At 50.4% G+C, this 20,283-nt stretch overlaps 1 protein-coding gene across 1 annotated transcript in view; it reads left to right on the forward strand.

Annotated features, from left to right (window-relative positions):
- The first annotated feature begins 1,628 nt into the window (after positions 1–1,628).
- The window catches only part of LOC112118437 (pleckstrin homology domain-containing family A member 6), a 90,461-nt gene continuing 71,806 nt past the window's right edge, over positions 1,629–20,283 (forward strand). The window contains exon 1 of the mRNA XM_024216745.2: positions 1,629–1,939. Within this exon, the coding sequence (XP_024072513.2) occupies positions 1,629–1,939 (311 nt within the window). The remainder of the gene's footprint in view (positions 1,940–20,283) is intronic.

Raw genomic sequence — 20,283 nt, forward strand, 5'->3', positions numbered from 1 at the left:
CAGGGTTTGGGCTGTAGAAATCAGAGCTGGAAAAGTCCTGCTAGTAGGTCAAGTAGTTCTTTTCCTCTTCTGACAATACAGGATAGTTCCCTCCAGCAACGAAGCCCGTGGTGAATGTTTGTTTTTGGAAAGGCTGGGTTACTGTAAAACCCCGTCTGATACCGGCCACAGACTGGGGAACAAGATGAATCTGCTGTTGGGCTGAAAATCCATGTCAGATGAGTTCAGTGGCGCTTCGGAATGGCACACCGTTTAACCGGACGCCGCGCGGTGTATCTGGGCCAGCGGCTGTGTGGTTTGCAGACTGAAGAGCCTGGTTTAGAAAGAGGCACTGCGATGTGTGTAGATTGTCCGGGAGCTTTAATTGCAGTCTGAGATTGAAGGCCAAGCTCACAAGCGCTTTGTGAGTGACTTCATTTGGAGTCCTGTCTTGCAGTGGGCTCACCCGGTCGGGCTCTGAAATGGCGATAACATGCCCATAGTAATGTAATATTAGTACATATAAATGCATATAGTGTATCATCCAGTCTAGATACTACTGCATTGCCTGGGAGAGGCAGCTCCATCCAGCAGCTAGAGCACTAGACTGTATTTTATTCCCAGCTCCGCCACTGACCTCGGGTGACCTTGGGCAAGTCACTTCCCCTTTTTGCAACTCAGTTTCCTCACCTGTAAAACGGCAGCGATGAGACCGACTTTCCTTTCTAATGTGCTTTGGGATCTCTGGATGGAAAGCCGTATGGAAGAACTTAGAGTGAAATTCTGGCCCTGTGGAGGTCAATGACACAGATCCTCCGCTCAATTTCATAGGGCCAGGATTTCACCCTTAGCAGCAGGCCATTTTAAAAAAAGAAAAAATCTCACCGTGCCTCAGTTTCTCCCTCTGGAAAATGGGGGTGGCGATGCCATCACATAGCAGCGTTGCATGGGTGAGTTAGATAATGTTTGTTCTGGACTTCAGTGCTCTAGTGTGATGGAAGTGCCCGGTGGTGGTGCTGATATTAGTAAACATGACAGCCGTGCAGGAATGTGCTGGAGCAAACGCACTAGCTGCTGCTCCTCAAAACAGGACTCCGGAGACCTGGGTTCTGTTAGCAGCTCTGCCATAGGGTGGCCGTGGGTGAGTCACTTCTGTGTCTCGGCTCTCCTGTCTGTGAAATGGGGGTGGTGAGTCTTGCCCTCCTTTGCAAACCGCTTTGCAATCAAGAGCAGGGTGTTTCTATCCCGGCAGCATGGTGGGGGTGCTGCCGCACCCCCTGGCTTGAAGTGGTTTCCATCATATGCAGGGTTTACAGTTTGGTTCAGTGGCTCTCAGCATCCCCACTGTACAAATGGTTCTGGCCCCCCTGCCTGGCAGGCTGTGGAATCAGAGCTGTCCTCCAGGGGATATAAAAACAGTTCAGTTCCCTCAACAGCGTTGGAGAAAACTGATGTTGGGTTTTGATTTTGTTCTTTCCTTCCAGAACTGATCCTGAGACGACACGGGGGCGGATTGCTTTTTTTGACAGGTCTCTCTCTCTCTGCCCCCGCCCCCCTTTGAATTTCATTGAGCGCCTATTTTCCAGTGGTGCAGCTAGAGGGCTGCCTGATGTTACCAAGGAAGCGTGCAGGGGTGGCGTGAGAGCAGAATGAATGGGTGTGTGTGTGTGTGTTTATATATGACTGAGCCAACCTGCAGTTTCAGATTTCAAACCTCGCTTATCAGCCTTCCAGCCCCTCCAGCATTGGGACGGTCCTTTCTCACAGACAGCCCTGCCAGGACAAGGAGAGACGCTGTTGCCAATTCTTTCCCTTCCCTTTCCCCCCCTTTCCCCTTCTACCAGGAGCCTCCCTTGCTTTCCCGGCTCTGCCTCCAGTCCCTCCACGTTGGAGCCACAGGTTGGATTTTTAGCCCTCTCGTTCCTTGGCATCGGCGGACATGGCAGCCTCTGGAGTTGAGGTAAATCTGGGTGTCCGGTTCCCAGAGCTGCCCTGACTTTGCAGCAGGGTACGGGGGGGTGACAGGGAATGTCCTGGGGATCGATCTAGCACAAAGAGGACCTGCTGTCAGACAGAAGCGTGGGGAAATGTTTTCCTAGGTGTTTGTAAAGGGCAGCGGTTATGGAACAGTTTGTATAGTCGGGGGGCTGAGAGCCATTGAACTAAACTGTAAACCCTGTATATGATGGAAACCATTTCAAGCCAGGGGGTGCGGCAGCCCCCCTAGTTCCAGCAGCTATGGCAAAGGGTGGTGTGAAGACCGTTACATGGTTCCAGTGCAGTCTGCTGCGGAGCTGGGGTTCGGAAAGGATGTGCCTTGTCTGGGATTCCCCCTCGAAAGATGGCTGCAAGAGAGCCTTTCCCAGCCTGTAGAGTCGCCTCCAGATTTTGAACATGCCAAAGTTTGTGGACCTGGGATTTTTGGATTGGCCCATGATATAGATTGGAGGCTGTTTACCAAATCCAGACTTTTGTTTAGAAATGGAGGGGGTGGGGAGAGGGAGAGACAAGCTGTTTTATCTCACACCCCCTTTCTGCTGCCTCAGCGTGTAAGTTACACTGAATGCTACAAGACTTTACTACTTACCCTGGTGTTTGGACGGACTTACACCTGACTTGCAACGTACCCTGCTGTTTGTTGGGGTTAGAAGTGCATGGGGCTTTACCTATATAAAGTCTGTGCGCTGTGGAGTTTATATCTATGTCTCCAAAGGGTTAAACCACTTCCTAGTGGGACTGAGATAAATGAAAGGTGTAGGTAGCGCCTATTAAGGCTGGCGTCTCTGCAAGAATGAGTAGAGTTATGTGCTATAGGGCGGGAGGTGAACATATGTATGCATAAAGCATTAACCTTAGACTGACTGAGAGGTGTTGAGCAGAAATTGGTTCCTGTCTCTGCTCCAGTGTTTTCAATGGCTTATGGCACAGGAAGGGTCAATTTCTCTAGGGTAATTGACCATGCTGGGGGGGGCGGGCGGCTGGGCTGTGGGCAAATCGTGCTGTAGGGGCTGCGGGCAGATTGTGGTTTGTGAAGGGCTGTCGGCTTGCTCTGAGAAGGATGTTCTACTGTCCTAGCCTGGTGAGCAAAGTCAGTCAATAAATCCAGAAATAAAAGGCTGAGATCTCTTGGAAGAGCTGTTCAAGTCGGGCTTTGGTATAGGAGAGAAATCCTTTTATTATTCTTTGTGAAGACTTTTCAGTGCCTCGCAAAGGAGGAAGTGGGTGTATAATAGGACAGACACACGCATGTACATATTATCAAGCCATTTTGAGCTGTCAGACTGTCCAGTCGACTGCCTTTTGAACTGACACTGTGAAACAAGATAGGCTCTGGAGGCCGGGCATCTGCAGCCACGGGAAGGGCAACCCCAGGGCACAGTCCCCAGCCTCACTACTTGAAGCAGCCTGGTGTTCCCTCTGCTAGCCCCCAGTTTATGATGTGGCTAGCTGGTCACCTCCAACCACCTGGTTAGAATGGCTACCCCCATACAGCCAGGAGCTCTTCCCAATCCATTCGATAGCTCCTCCTTTTCTCCAGCGGGGCTTCTATAAAGCAACAGGATGCTGGGCTTTGCAAGCAAATCTAGTGGCTGCACCTTGTAAACATTAACCAGTACTCCCAGCCCATGCTGGCGTTCAGGACTGTCGCCTCCATTTTACAGGCTAGGAAAACTGAAGTGCAGAGGAGGGAAGTGACTTGCCCAAGGCATCGTGCCAAGTCTGTGTTGGAACTGGACTAGAACTCTGTTGTTCCTAGGCCCTCGTGTTGGCCCGCTTTAATATATATGATTAGTCTTGCGGTAGCCCCTAGGAGCTCCAGTCATGGGCCAGGACCCCGATGTGCTAGGGGCTGTACAAACACAGAACAAAAAGACAGACCCTGCCCCAAAGAGCTGACAGTTTTCCATCATGTTCCACCTTTAGGTTCTAGTGATGGCACAAACCCCAAGATCAAAGTTTAATTGCCCAGAACCTGCCTCTCTCTCCCGCAAAATAAACGTTGCCTTCGTATTTTCCTGTAACCCAGACAAGGTGGGCGGTTACATGATACTTTATAAATACTCCAGTAATGCAGTTCTCCTCTGTAACCATCCAAATTAGGGCTGGCCAAGAAATGGTTTTCCTGTCCCATGAGAATTTTTGACATTTCAAAAAACTCTCCTGTCCCAAATCAGGAGGGAAAGTCAAAATCCTGACAATTTTTGCAAACCGAGATCCTCGGTGTTTTTGGTTCAGGTCAAGTGAGACATTTCATTTCAGTTTCAACCTTTTTTTAACCTTTCAGTGTAAATTATGAAAATTTCTAAATGAAAAGTCGTTTCACTCAAACCCACCCCCCCTTCCCCAAACTTTCCAGTTCAGTGTTAGAAACAGGATGTTTCGACAATCTCTAAACTCTTTTTACCAACGTTTTTCAAAGCAGGTGTCTTGTTGAACCACGCCCGGTTTTGCAAACAGTTTTGGTTTTGATGAATTGGCATGTTGGGGCAAAAAAAACCAAAACGTAGTTAGGCAAAATTTCTGACTAGCTCTTGTACAAGTGTGTACCACTTATAGCGGAGACTGCAGTGTGCTGTGCCATTGCTGCACTCTGTTGGTCCTGCTTTCTAAACCCTTTAGAAATGGAACCTTTGGTATAAAGGGTTAATTAATGATGAACAGCTACTATAGGCATGTTGCAGGCACTAGCAGCATATATGCTAGATGGTTATAAGCACGTCAGAAGACAGTTATAGGCAACATATTGACATCTAACAATTGATTAACTGTTTATGAAAACCCCTGTTGATCATTGATTTAACCCTTTAATAACTACTTAGAAATGGAACCTTAATACCTAGCTCTTATAGGGCACTTTCCAGCAGTAGATTTCATAACACTTTACAAAGGAGGTCCATATCATTATCCCAGTTTCACAGATGGGGAAACTGAGGCACAGAGCAGGGACGTGACATGCCCGAGGTCACCCAGCAGGTCAGAGTTGGGAATATGTCTCCTGAGTTCCAGTCCAGTGCTCCATCCAATAGGCCACACTGCTCAGACAAGAAATCATGGTGAACAGTATCTCTTTATACAGGAGACTCCCTAGGGGCTGGGTGAGGCTGAGGGTTGATGGCCTGTGTTAACCACCCAGAGACTGGGGGTGTATATGCGGAGCATGGGATCTCCTATAGCGCTCCACTCCCATTGGCATTATTGGCAAAACTCCCATTGACTTCAATGGGGCGGAGCTAGGCCAATGCTAAGTGCTTCCAAAAATCCCACCTGTACCTGCTTCTTTCTCCTCTTGGTTAGGCAGGGTAGGTCTGAAGTGCATTAATTCCCTGGCCATGGAGATGAGTGAGATGCTCGCCTCGTTGGGCCGGAGAATGTCCTGACCGCTACTTACACTCCTGTCTGGGGAAGCGAAGGACAAATCCAGCCTCCTGTCCATCCATCACTGCAGGGGGCAGGAAGGAATTGTACCCCACTGGGCCCAGCATGGCACGGTTGGCCAGGTGCCCCGTGCGGAAGGGTTTGCTTCCCTCCGAAGCCTCAAGTGTTGGCTGCAGTCAGACAGGATATTGGCTGGCAGATTCTGCAGTGCTACGTTCCCCACCCCCGTGCTGGAATATTGTCACCAGCATTAAGCTGGGATCAGTGTTTTCATTAGGAAAAATCCTTAATTTATTGCAATGCAGCAGGTGGGTTTGATTTCAGTTTTGAGGATGGCCTGGAACATTGGCCATGAAGACTCAGCCGGGGGGAGAACAAGTCTGCCCTTCCCTCTGTGAGAACCTCAAAGGGCAGTGGTCAAGTAGTGCAGGGAGGGGAACCTCCGTCCCAGTTTTTAATTCCCATCCACATACTCTGCTTGTCCTTCCCCCAGTCTGGTTTCACTCTGTCTCACTGGGCTGACAAGGTTAAGACACATCAATTTCATAGCCAATGGTGCACGTGGCAGTGATGTGGCCAGCATCACATCCAACCGCTTTTGACTGGCCTAACCTGATGGATCAGCTACCCATTTTGCAGCTAGGTGAACTGGAGGTGACCTTTCAGTGTGAGATCAAGTCAGACTCAAACTCACAACCTTCAGGAATGCAGTCAAGCGCCTTAACCACTCAGCCACCGCGCCTCTTGGAGCCATATCAAAGCCAGGCGCCATCCGCAAGGCTGCTGGGGTTTGTTGCCGAAGCCTCACGTGGCTCTAGTGTAGGCCCGACTCTCCGATCCACTTTGTTTTCTTACTAGCCTCCTCCCACCGTCAGCATGCCCTGGGAGCTTGGGGCTGGCTAGGGCCAGGTTTGCCCCAATTCCAGCCCCTGGCATAGCCACGCTGGTGCACATGCCTGGTGCACACGGCAAAGCTGCCGTGTGGCGAATGCTAGCCTATAGCAGTTCATGCTAGGGGTTTGGCAAGACCTAACTTCGTGCAGGAGACGTCTTTGGTCACTGGCGAGCAGGAAACCTGCCTCTAGGGCAGGGGTAGGCAACCTATGGCACGGGTGCCGAAGGCGGCTCGCGAGCTGATTTTCAGTGGCACTCACACTGCCCGGGTCCTGCCCACCGGTCCGGGGGGCTCTGCCTTTTAATTTAATTTTAAATGAAGCTTCTTAAACATTTAAAAACCCTTATTTACCTTCCATACAACAGTAGTTCAGTTCTATATTATAGACTTATAGAAAGAGACCTTCTAAAAACGTTAAAATGTATGACTGGCAGGCGAAACCTGAAATCAGAGTGAATAGATGAAGACTCGGCACCCCGCTTCTGAAAGTTTGCCGACCCCTGGGCTAGGGAGACAGTGGCCACTGTGCCCCGAGGCAAGCAACCCATCAGGGCAGCATCTCGTCTCTTATCTCCAGGTGCCATCAAGATAATGAAGACAGCAACTGCCACTTACCTTGCCTGGTTGTGTCAGCTCTCGGTGAGCCAGCCCCAGCCCCAGCCCGTGATGTGTGACTGGTGCTGTTTGAATCATAACACGTCCAGCAAAACAAGGGGTGGCCCTGCTGCTGCTGCCTTTTCTTTCTTCCTTCCGTCCTCCCTCCCTCTCTGCAGCCAGTTGGCTCTCCGGGCTGGGGCTTGTTTGCCAACAGTGGGCTTCCTGCCCGTGCCGGAGGTGGGTTTGCAGGGCCCTTGTCTATTTCTGGCAGCAGGTAGTACCTCCTCCCGCCCCAGCTCTGCTCTGATGATGATAATCAGGTGAGGAAGGCAGCTCCCGTTCCCAGCTAGGTGGTGTTTTTCTTGCTAGTACTTCCACTCATTTAAAGGGCTGCTCGGCCCCAAGGCTGTTTGAAGGCCTACTAATTAAAGCTGCCCATAACCGCTATCATTAGGCATGCACAGGGAGTTAGATCTTCAAACCAAACTTATAATCGCAGCCAGACAAGTCTGTGGATGCTGCTTTGGTTTGGACGCAAGCAGGCATCTCACCACTGAGCTACGTCCCCGCTGTTAGAATGGCACAGGTGATCTTGAGTAAGATGAGCACATGGTGTCCCCCATCCCGTGCATGGGAGGTAAGCAGGGTGTCAATGCAGGATCTTCAGAGCTGCGGCACTTGTGCTAAAGGAGACCCCTGCATGCACACACACTCAGTCCTCCCAACCTCCCACGCGTCCATGAATTAGGGCCGTACCCTTGTCCCCGATCTACGGAAGCACACTGAGGGGAAGTGACTTCCCAACTCCCTCCGCGGCTCCCGGTGCTGTGCCCGGACCTGTGCCCCCTGCCTTTGTACGTGAATATCCCGCTTTCGTTTCCAGCACTTCCACTGTGTGACCCAACAGCAAGTTACTCCCCTGCTCTGTGCCTCAGTTTCCCCTGCTGTAAAATGGGGATAACGATCCTGACTCATCTCGCAGGGGAGTGATGAGTCGGAAAAGTGGCAAGCGTGATTGTGAATTGGGAATCTCCCTTTGAAAACCTCCATGATTTTGCATGGGCCTGGCAAACCATAAGGGCCCAGTCCTGAGAGGTGCTGAGTGCCTGCAGCCTCCATTTCTCAGGACCCCTCAAGCCTGGGTCCTTTTAAGCTGCTGTAGAATCTCTGCTGGTGATCCAGCACTTACTTGCTTGTTTGGTGGTGGTAGGTTCTAGGAACTAATTCGAGTCTGATTGGGTGTTGGGAAGATGCCCATGATTCACAGGGCAGCCTATGTCTCAGTCCCAGCTACACCCTGTCCCCTTTGCACCCACTCAATGCTGTGTCATGCTGCTGCCTGATGTTAAACCCTGTACAGTCACAGCTCCCGCAATCGAAGGGCGTGGCAGGCCGGTGACAGCTATAAAGTCAGGCCCACGAACTGTCCATCCAATATTGGTGCAATTTCTCTGTGAGTAAATTGCTGATCTGGCCTGATGCTTCTTTTAATGACCGGTTTGAGCCCCAGTGCTCCAAACCTTGGGCGCTGAGAGTGTTTAATGACCAGCTAGGAGAGCTGCTGGCTCAGCATAATTATCCCATGCTGTTTATTTATCCTGCTCCCATTGGTGGGGTATCTGTGCTCCTTGCAGAAATTGAAGTGAAGTGGCCCAAATCAAAACCATCCTATTTATCTAAGGTCCTTATATGGTTCTCATCACCGTAGTACCTAAGCGCCTCACAGTCTTTAACACCCTTCTGATGTAGGGCAGAGCTGTTATCCCTGCATTACTGATGGGGAACTGAGGCACAGAGAGGCAAAGTGACTTGCCCAACATCACACAGGAAGTCTGTGGCAGAGCAGGGAATTGTGGGAGCCCCGGTTCTTACCAAATCTGAAGCTAGACAGTCCTTCCTCTGTACTATTATTATTATCCAACATCTACCAGGATAAATACACTCTGGCTATAGGTCTTGTCTACACTAGGTGCTTTTAGTTACTCTTGTAGCTACATCAATGGAAACCTCTACTGTAGACACTGCACTGGTGTAAGATATGACTTGCAATGGTGCAACTTACCATGACTGCAAACCACATTGGTGCGGTATGTCTACACTAGAGGTTTACACTGGTGGCTAAATACTCCAGTGTAGACGAAGCAATGCTCTGAGTCTGGACCAGAAGAGGGAGTAAATTCCAGAGCATAGGGCTCTCTTCTAGGGACACTTTGCTGTCCATTCCCTGGAGTTCAAACTTTGGGACCGATGGCTATAGGGGCAAAGAGTATCTTACAAACACAGAGGAAGGGAAGGTATCAGTTATCTGTCCCCAAGAGGAATACCATAACTGACCTGTGTGTGCAACATAGCCCTCTAGGGGATGGGACTGGAACTGCTCAACTGTGTGTCATATCCCCTATACAGCCAGACAGAGTCTCCTTCAGTTCAAGCAGTGAAGTTTTGTGCTTTTGGAGCAGGCGAGGCTGAATGATTATCCCTGCTGCTGCCGTGAAGTTCTAACTGCCCCGGGGCATAGCCTAGCAGCCAACATGCCTAGCAGTCTCAGATTTGTTACAACACCGTACAAAAAGAAGAGATCAGTTGCAAGCATTTGGAGCAGGCAGCGTCGGAGCACAGGTTGACTCTGGAAGGCTGAGCAGGTGTGAGGGTGGAGAGATGAGCTGTGTGGAAGGAGACATGAAGCCATGCTAAGGAAACACCCAGCAGAGATGATTGGATGGTGCGTAGGAGGAAATGAGCTGAAACCCAGGAAGGATCCAGGCAGGGTAGAACTTGCAGGGTGAGGGCGAGACCATGGCATGGTGCCTTTAACACTCAGGCAGTGGGAGTATTTTTCAGACTCTTCTTTCTTAAAAAATAAGGTGCTGAGGTCATAGTGGCGCTCGTCCCACCCCCTCAGTCTCTGTAAAAATGGGCCAAGCTATTTACATGAGCATGAGGCACCCAGTGCTGGGGATAGGCCAAAATGCTGAGGAAAGGAATGCGTTGTTTTCATTCACAGAACTAGTCCACTCGCAGTAAATATTGATGGAATGCTATGAAATTCCAAGGTCATGTGATTAATAGTGTTTAGCCAATCAGATCCCAGCATTCGGAAGATGTGTTTGATGATGCCTCTCTCGTTTTAAATGCTGTATCCTTGAACTTTGGGGTAAAGCAATGCTGGGGGTTTGTTTGGTTGTTGTGTACAGTGCATCTGGTTTATTGAAGGCTCGTGGTATGCTTATTTCTTTTTTATGTATGGAAATTGTAGTCTTTGAATGTTATGCTTCTCACCGTATTAGCAACTCTCATGATTTTATTATGAGTATCACGATATTTGGTATTTTTCTTAAATCCCCAGCTGTTGGAATCAGGTTATTAGCTGAGGAGCTCAGCTTTCATTTAAATTATGTTCTTTAGCTCTTGTGGTTGCAGAGAAAATCTTTAAAAATGTGACCCCAAAATGCTCCAACACTAAAAGGCCAATAAAGGAACCCAAAACACATTATTTTTTTTCAATCTTTTGATTTTTGAGCAAATCTTCTGATTTTTGGTGGGGCTAGACTCCTGATTTTTGAACTCTTGGGTTCAGCTATATTTTTCTTCATATCCAGGGAGCAATTTTTTGCACTCCGTCTGAATTTGGCTTCTACCTTGGATTATAGAAAGTGGCTGCAAGGAAAAACAAAAGTAATGTCTCCCTGAGAGAGAGAGAGTGCACCATGTGTTGCATTTCCTTTGTAATAAGCTGCAACAGCTCTGGGAACAAACATGGCAGCTTTCTGTACGTCCTGGCACTACATCTCACAGTTACATAGTTCATAGATTCTAAGGCCAGAAGGGACCATGTAGTCTGACCTCCTGTACACCACAGGCCAGAGAACGTCACTGAAATAATTCCTGATTGAATTAGAGCAGTTCTTTTAGAAAAACATCCCATCTTAATTTAAGAACTGCCAATGATGGCGCATCCAACACAACCCTTAGTAAGCTGTCCCAATGGTTAATTACCCTTACTGTTAAAAACGTATACCTTATGTCCAGTCTGAATTTGTCTAGCTTCGACTTCCAGCTGTTGGTTCTTTTTGTCTGCTATATTGATGAGCCCATTATCAAATATTTGTTCCCTATGAAAATACGTATAGACTGTGATCAAGTCATTCCTCAGCCTTCTTTTTATTAAGGTGAATAGGTTCAGGGAGCTCGATCTATTGTTATACGGCATGTTCTATCACTATACAGCATGTTAAATGCACTGGAGTAGAATATGCTGGTAATAATCCATCAGGCTTTATTATTCTTTCACTCAAAACACAGACACATCCAGCGTGCTGCTACGAATTCTGGGTTTCAGAGTCCACCAGCCCCTTCTTGCACTAAGTCTCATAATTAAAATTGCCACTTGAAATACTCCAGGCCCACTTCTGCCCTCGAATACATCCTCACCACTCCCACTGCAGTCAGTGGGAGTTGCACACACATGTTGGACTTGCACACCCTGTGTGTGTGTGTGGCTGTGGCTGTGTTACAGAATCCATTGCAAGTTGTTCAGTGTCCATGAAACCAGATGACCAGAGTCAAAACTGTGAGAACCTCCCCACAAGTGTGTGTGTGTGTGTGTGTGTGTGTGTGTGACAGCCATGTACAGGAAACCATTGTGTTACCAGTGGAACCTGTTTGTGGGGAGAATTCAATCACCAATCTAGGCACCTCACTGCGCTGCAGCAAATTATTGCCATGCACAATTTCATAGTGACAGCAGGGATAGAACTTGAATTCCGCGCTTCCTGAGCTGCAGGATAATCTCCATTAGCAATGTAGGGTTTATGACTCACAGCTAAACTATTATGATTCTGTCCAGCAGATTGCCGTGGTGCGTGTGCACACAGCCACACACGCTCTTGTCAGTTATTTAAATGCCTTTAGTTTGCCTTATCGCTACCTGTGTTGCTGCAGCGCTGACGGGTAATGAGATCAGTGCAACAGCAGGATGGACAGGTCAGGTATGCGTGGAATCTGCAGAGCCTGTTGTTACCTGACTCTGCGAGGATGCTTCACAGAGCAGCCACAACAGCTGAGAAATCACCCGGGCCGCAGGCAAAAACAATCTGAGACCCAGCCAGGCCGCAGACCGGAGAAGAAGCCAAGCAAAGCTGCAACAGCCTCTGCATTTCCCATGGATCGATGACGTGCTCCAAGAAGAGTGGGGTTTCTCCCCCCTGGTCCTCTGGCCAGATCCTGACCTGTCCTTGTTCCCGTGCAGCACAGTGAGCCATGGGGGGACAGAGAGAAGGATTCAGCGTCCAGTGAGGAAATGATTGCGAGACTCACGACGGTTCCAGCTGCACATGAACAAACGATGGCATAGTTCTGGGACCGCTTTTCACAGAGCGGCGCTTCCTGCTCTTGGACTGAGTACGGGGCCCAGCTCTGCCAAGAAGGACAAAACAGGCAGGAGATCAGGACAGTGGAATGCCCAGCAGCTGAGTGATGGTGTCAGAGGGCACCGAGAGCAACCGGAAGTCTACTGCCCCTCCTCTCCTCCATCGATTTCTATCTGTATTAGCAATGGATTATTTTTATAGAGCATGTATGTATATACATGCACGCACACAGATCACTAACAGAGGCAGGGGCATTTTGACCCAGAGACCTAACAGGGTGCTAATAAAAGATATGACAAAGGGTAGTGAAAACCTGCCAGCTGCCATGAGGAATGTCTCTCCTAGGAAATTGTACAATCCAATCGCTGGATTGTCTCTGCCTGAACCCCCAGGGCTGACATCTCTTTGTTTGCCCAGGACAGGGGAAAACAGACAGACATCGTTGGCCCTGCCCTCCCTATGCTTGCAGCATCCTCCAAAGCAGCTGGTATCAGCCACTGTCAGACACAGGATGGACAGTGTACAGTGCACAGAGTAGATGGCTCTTTGGTGTGGCAGTTTGACTCCCCTGTTCTGGCTGTAATGATCCCAGGCACTGCAGTTTGCAATCAGCGCACTATGAGTCTGGGCCGATTCCTGTAGTACTTCACATGAGCTAATGTGTGTATGGGAATCCAATGATATAAATACCCGACGAGCAGCTGGAGTGCTAATCACCTCTCCCACACCCAGCCTTTTTAGGCAACTAATGCCCAGCCTTACCCCTGGTGCTACTCCACAAAAACCCACTGGCGTTCACTTAACTCAGTGTGGGGACAGGTCAGAACACAATATGGCCCTTTGTCTAGCTACAGTTATTGTTGCAGTTGGGAGAGGCAGGCCTAGGGGACTGGGCACTGGACTGGGAGTTTGGAGGGTTGGGTTCAATTCCTGGCTTTGCTATTAGCCTGCTGGGCGACCTCAGGCAAGTCGTTTCCTTGCCCTGTGCCTCAGTTTCCCCATCTGTAAAATAGGGATCATGGTACTGACCTGCTTTGTAAAGCGCTTTGAGATCTACAGATGAAAAGCGAGGTGGGTAATTATTATTAATTCTTTTAATGTCCTTCACCTTGTGCTTGAACCCTTCAATTAAAGTGCTACAATACAGCTTTCAGTATTGTTCTGTAGAGTCCCTGACACAACGTGTAGTGTTTTAGCCACACAATTGTTATGCCTTTGTGTTCGCTGTACTGCACCTTTTAAATCTTGGAAGGATTCTGCTTGCCTGTAAAGAAAAGATGGCTGTTGTGTCCAGTTCAGTGCAGATGCTGGCAGAGGAGACTTTACTTTGGTTCTTTCTTGTTCCCTTCTAGTGAGTGGTAGGACAGAGGATAGCGGTGCTTTGTGTAGCGTTGAGCCCTTTGTGTAGCTGGGGGGCCATGAGCCCACCCAAGATGGTGAAGGATGGGACCAAATTGCAAAATGGTTTGTCGTAACAGAATGGTAGGATCCATTAGGAAAGGGATAGTTAATAAAACAGAAAATATCACACTGCCAGTATGTAAATCCATGGTATGCCCACACCCCGAATGCTGCATATAGGTCTGGCTGCCCCATCTCAAAAATGATATATTAGAAATGGAAAAGGTACAAAGAAGGGCAACAAAATTGAGGGGATGGAACAACTTCCATACAAGGAGAGATTAAAAACAGTCTATACTGTGACTGTTCAGCTTAGAAAAGAGATGACTGGGGGGGGGGGAATTTGATAGAAGTCTATAAAATAGTGAATGGAGAAAATGACTAGAGAGGTGACATCTACCACTTCATATAACACAGTAAGGGTCACTCGGTAAAATTAATAGGCGGCGTGTTTGAAACAAAAGAAAGTACTTCACACAGTGCATGGTCAACCTGTGGAACTCATTGCCTTGGGATGTTGTGAAGGCCAAAAGTATAACTGGATTAAAAAAAAAAGAATTAGAGAAGTTCATGGAGGATAGGTCCATCAGTGGCTGTTAGCCAAGATGGTCAGGGATACAACCCCATGCTCCAGGTGTCCCTAAACCTCCGACTGCCAGAAGCTGGGCCTGGATGACAGTGGGTGGATCACTCGATAATTGCCTTGTTCTGTTCATTCCCTGTGAAGCACCTGGCACCAGCCACTGTCAGAAGACAGGATACAGTACTGGGCTAACCCAGTATGGCTGTTCTTATGTAAGATCTAAGGGCTTGTCTACACTGGCAATTTACAGCACTGCAACTTTCTCGCTCGGGGTTTGAAAAAACACCCCCTGAAGCGCAGCAAGTTTCAGCGCTGTAAAGCGCCAGTGTAGACAGTGCACCAGCGCTGGGAGCTACGCCTCTCATGGAGGACCGCAACCACACAAGCCACGTTAAAGCGCTGCCAGTGTAGACTAGCCCTTATAGTAAACAAGTGTCTCGGGGGGTTGCAGCCTCTAGGGAGCAGTGGGCAAATGCTGCCTTTCAGCCAGGGCATATACAGCATGTGATGAAATTAACAAGAAATGTTCCAGGTTGCTAACTGGGCTGAGGGTCTGTTGCCTTAGGAACAAGAAGCACCTGGTTAGAGCCAAGGATAGATAGCAGGTGGGGTGAAGCTAGCCCAGCTCCAGTATCTTAAAGGCACAGGCCTTGGGGGGACGGGGGATGATGAAGCTGTCTAGCACGTGGAGACAGGGCTGAAATTTCAAGTGATGGTGCCATCATTCGAATTTGCTGTTCAATTAGCAGGAGCAGGGGCATGTAATTGAGTTACTAAGAGGCCTGCTGTGATGGCTGCGGGTAGCAGAGGGAAGGCGAGCCCTGTTCTTGTCAGCCAGGCACTGGGTAATTCACTTCCCCTCTAGGAGCTTCCAGGAGGCTTCTTGTCACCAAAGAGGCTCTTACATCAGCAATAAATAAAGGTACCTCACTGGGGCTGTGGTTCCATTGTGGGGAGCCCCTAGGGCCTGAGAACAGACCTCAGGTGATCTTTGGTCACTGGGGCCCTGGTTATGGCTCTATAATGTGCCTGGTCATTTTAAAATGCTGTGCTGAGCCCTGAATGTCCCCTGCCCCCTAAAGGGAAACCCTCCTTATAGCCACAGGTACGGATCCCTGCAGGTTTGAGTGAGCACCTCAACCAAAGCATCAGTCCAATGCGACATGGAAGGGTTTTTCCCAGCAAGAACCTGAACTCCTGTTTGCTCTACCCAGACCTCAAAGATCCCAGGGCACTTGATAGATGAGCAGGGGTTTTGTTCAGATGGCCTTGGCCAAGATGTTTCCTTTTACATGTACTGTTCTGCTACATGCTAGCTGGCTGCCACCTTCCACCCCAGAGGTAGCTGCATTTCAGTGGCGATGGTTCATGAAGCATTCTAAACATGTGAAACAGCCTTATACTGCGTGAGATGCTACCTAGATAGGTGTGAATTAGAAGGCTACCTAGATGATATTAGAGTAACAATAACAGCAGAGCTGCAGCGGTCTGAGATTTTTATTAACCCCTGTGTATGTTTATTTACAGTTTGTTCATGTTGTGCGTTTAGATATTTACTGGGTCTCAATATTTTTATCAAGGGAAAACATAGCTGTATTCAAACTATCCACAAACAGCCCTCTGCCCTTCACCCAGTTTATGTTGGCTGAAATACAGGCTGGAGGGTGGGATAAACCTCTCAGACGTTTGTTCAAGATAGTTTGACGGCTGGGATGCTGGGGTTGTTGGGCCATTCAACCAATGATTGTCAGGCGGAGGTGAAGTTCATTTCCATGTTGCTACCCTATTGGTTGTTGAAATGCTGCTGTAAAAAGTTGTCTCAGGCATTTCTTATGATTGCAGGAAGTAAAATGTTGCAGCTGTGATGTCAAAGCCATGAGCTAGTCACCCTCTGGTGACATCCTAGTTTGAGTATAAATATTTCGGGAGAGTTCTTGCTCTGTCTCTTAGAGAGCCACTCAGGAATTTAGGCCGTTCTGAGCGGCATTGTAGCCTAGTGCTTAGAGCAAGGACTCCTGGGTTCTCTAAACCTTCTCTTTAGCTCCGTTTTCCCCATCCATACAATGGGAAGAATAATTTCAAAGCCAACAGAAGTCTTGAAATGCTTGGTTTGGAACTGATGGGCCAGCCTCCCATCTCTTTCCCCTCTTCCCGCCAACGCGACTGCAGTTTTGTTTTCCGGGTACGGAAGGTGTTGAACACGGCCACATGCACTGAGAGGCCAGACCCAGAGGATGAATGTCAGGAATCGTGGAGGGGAGGGGTCAGAAATACTCAAACAGTCTCCCACGCGGGGGCCGTTCAGATCCAGAGGCAGGTATTGTGTCTGCTGGCTCTAGCAAGCCATAGATCAACCCAAACGTACATCCTGGGCCCTGGCGGCTGTTATATCTAGTCCTTGAAAAGATCCACTTAGTTTAGCCCTAAACTATGTGGAATGCAGCGGCCAGGGATGAGCCAGTCTCTGCAGTGTATCTCAAAGCCCTGGCTGCACCGTGGTGCAGTGGATAGAGCACAAGACGGGGAGTCCAGAGATCTGGCTTTCGTTTCCAACTCTGCCACTGCCTTCCTGTGTGACTTGGAGCATGTCACGTCACCTGTCTGTGCCTCGGTTTCCCCGGTCTATAAAATGGGGATAATGACCCTTTCCCGCCTTTGTAAAGCGCTCTGAGATCCAGGGATGATAGGGTGACCAGATGACAAAGATTAAATATCGGGACGGGGGAGGGGCGGAGGAAAAAAAAATGCCGCCGGAGCGCCGAGCCACGGGGAGCTCAGGGACCCGGGCAGGGGGCGAACCAGGCCCGGCCCCTCCCGGCAGGAGCATGTCTGCCCCACGCATGTCTCCGCCGCGCACCCGGGCCCTGCCCGCTCCGTGCTGCCCCCGGACCCACCGCGCTGCCCCGCGCCTGCAGGGCTGGAGTAGCCTCCGCCCCGCGCTCCCAGCCCCGGCCTCTGTGCAAACCCCAAGGGCTGCCCAGGCTGCTGCACCCGGAGGGGCGTCTCCTCCCCAGTCCCGGCTCGGAGACGCCCCTCCGTGTGCAGCGGCCCGGGCAGGACTCCTCTGGCGCGGGGGGCTCAGAGCTGAGCCCCTCCGTCTCCCTCCTGGGGGAGCAGCCGCCTTGCCAGCCCGCCCAGTGCCGGACCTAGACCTAGACCTAGTGAAAAGAGATCAAGTACTATTATTAAAGTAACCCCAAGCACAGCAAATGGACAGGGTTGGAGTCCAGAGCCGCACTGGAACTGGTGTTGCTTTTTTTGTTTTGTTTGTGTTTTAATGTCTTTTGTTCCTGCCCTGCTGGTCCCTGCCTCTCCCCGGGGAGCAGCAGCCAGCAGGCCTGGAGAATGCTCCAGATCTTGGAGGCGAAGGGGAGAGAGAGCCTGGCGCTCATTTGGGAGCAATCACAGACTGCGATTCCAGTTGCAGTGGGACTCGTTAGCTGCCTCTGATCCGACCGAGCCAGATGTGCTCAGGGTGTTCGCCACGGCGAAGGGGCCGCCGAACAGGAAAGGGGCGGGCTGGGGGAGAAGTCGAAGCCAGGATATTTCAGTAATGCACACATCAGCCGCGCTGCGAAGGTCAAAGCCTGGCCACTGTGATCATGGCTGGAGATGGAATGCGAGGGGCTGGGCTTTCCAAGCAGCAGGGAGCTGGGGAGCTTTGATTTTTGATTCCACCTCGGTTAAAAAGTGGAGTGCTGGAACCGTGAGGAGGAGACCAGACGGAGCCCCAGGTGCCTCCCTCTCTGTGGGAAGGCGCTCCCTGGCCCAGAGCTGTCAAGCTAGTTGCCTGCTGCATCCTGAGTTGCCAACCCTCCAGGATTGTCCTGCAGTCTCCAGGAATTTAAAGATTAATCTTGAATTAAAGATTACGTCATGTGACAAAACCTTCCAGCCAAAATTGGCAACCCTCGCTGCATCTCGTGAGTCACAGGGGCTGGGATCCTCCCACTCTCGGGACCCACCTGATAATGTACCCCCAGGCCATCACCTGCTGCTCCGGCCTGGCACAAGCTGCACTAGTGAAAGGACTGATTTCAGGGATGCCAGTCCACCTCGTTCACCTTTCCCTACAGAGGCTGTCTCTCTCACACACAGTTGCACACAACATGCATGCACACTCGTGCTCCTAATGCCTCGCACATACATGCAAACACATGCAGCCATGCTAACACCAGGAGGGTTTAATCTCCATTTGCAGAGCCGGGCTTCCTAGGTTACAGGGAACAACTGCATAGTTTTGAGGTTAATAATTCAACATCTTCCCAAGCCTGGCCAAGGCTCCTGACGAGGGGGGGCAGGGAGCATAACCACCACCCTGATATTCCTGGGGGATTAACTAACCCCTTCATGCTATGATAATAAACCTCTAGCCGCTTAAAGCACCAATGTCTCGGTGGTATAATGTGTGACCATGGGCAAGTCACTTAACCTCTCTGTGGTTATGCAATGGAGATAATACGGGGTTCTGTGAGGCTAGATACATTCATGGGCGTGAGCTGCTCAGACACGACAGTAATGAGGGGCAGGTAAATATCTACGGCAGATAGCTGGAAGTTCTGCTTGCATGTGCCCCAAGTGACAACTGAGCAGGACCCGTGGGAATTGGCCCTGCGTTTCACTCTGTCGTTCGGCCCTGGGGGAGAGGGAGCCAAATCCTGCGGCTGGGTTTTAAACATGGTTGGCTAATGTTACAGCCATTAATCACCTTTGTAGATAGCGCAGGCTAAGAGCTGAAGGGAGCCAATGAGCTGATCGGTCTCTTCCTTCTCTGACTGCTCCTGCCATTACAGGCTCCTGGTAATGAAATCTCTCACTTCAAGGCTAAGCTGACAGTTTGCAGGGGGTGGGTGTGGAAGGAATTTTCCCCCTTCCCCCTGCATTGCATTGCTCAATTGGCTCAAGTGTATTCTGGAAGAGTTTCTGCCTTCCTCAGGCACGGCGGCTGTTGGCTACTGCCTAGGGGGAGCCAGGGAGGTGGGTCAGAATGATGGGCACAATATGAGATGGCAAATCTTAGTCCTAGAAAATGCCCCAAGAGTAAGAAAGGGAGGGCGGGCTTGTGGGCAGGGCATTGTCCTGGGCCTCGGGAGAGCTGGGTTCAATTCCTGGCTCTGCCACAGACTCCTCGTGGGACCTTGGGCAAGTCACTTAGTCTCTCGGCATCTGTAACACCCTTTGTCTGTGTAGTCTATTGTAAGCTGGTTGAGGCAGAGACACTCTTACTGTGTGCAGTGGTGCCCTCAGCTCAGCGGATGCTAGAATAAGCAGCATGGCATTGCTCCTTGCCAGTGAAAAGCCGGATTGGCCCCACACACAGGAGTTGCTTCTGATTGACAAGAGGAGAGTCAGCACCTAAATCCTCCCAGGTGTCCTCAACCCCAGAATCTGTGTCTGGCCAGAGAAGCCCCTCGTCTTCTGTCATTGCATTGGAGGGGGCCGCTCCTTTCTGGAGGAGAGTCTCTCTTCTTGCTGCAGGCCTGCTCTGTCCAGAGAGCGTGGGTAACTCTCCCCGCCCTTCCGGCCCTGTTTACATTCAGGCGTTCTTTGTCCTTTTGCCTCTCCGGTGTGGGGTTTGCGGCCGGGCTCCTGGCCAGGAGCTGATCGGACACATGCAAGTGGGATTTGCGGGCTGCTGTTTTGTTTCCAGCTGGAGGAGCGTGTGGGGCTGGGGATGAGAGGAGCAGTGTTAGTGTCCAGAGCCGGGAGCGGGGTAACAGCATCCAACTGCAGCTTTGCCTGCCAGACTAGCCTTTGACTGCGTTTACATTTCTGTGCTGGTCCAAATGGGGGATGGAGAGCCCTGGCTCGAGTTAGGCCGAGTGCATGCAAGATTCACCCACGCCGATCTGCCATTGACTGCACCTCCTCCTGACGGGCAGCATGCCATGGTATTCCAGCCCAGGGCTCCTCCCCCCACCGGCCAGAGCACCTCCTGCCTCCCTGCAGTTCCAGTCCTGGGTCCTCACATCACATGTAGTGCTGCCAATGCATCCCATTCCTGACCTGCCACCCCCTGCTATTCCTACATCCCCCTCTCTCCCCACCGCAGCTCTGCCAGCGCCCCTCAGTCCCAGCCCCAC

This window comes from Terrapene carolina, unplaced genomic scaffold (genome assembly GCF_002925995.2).
Source record: "Terrapene carolina triunguis isolate 2854851 unplaced genomic scaffold, T_m_triunguis-2.0 Scaffold198, whole genome shotgun sequence".
Taxonomy (NCBI): domain Eukaryota; kingdom Metazoa; phylum Chordata; order Testudines; family Emydidae; genus Terrapene; species Terrapene triunguis.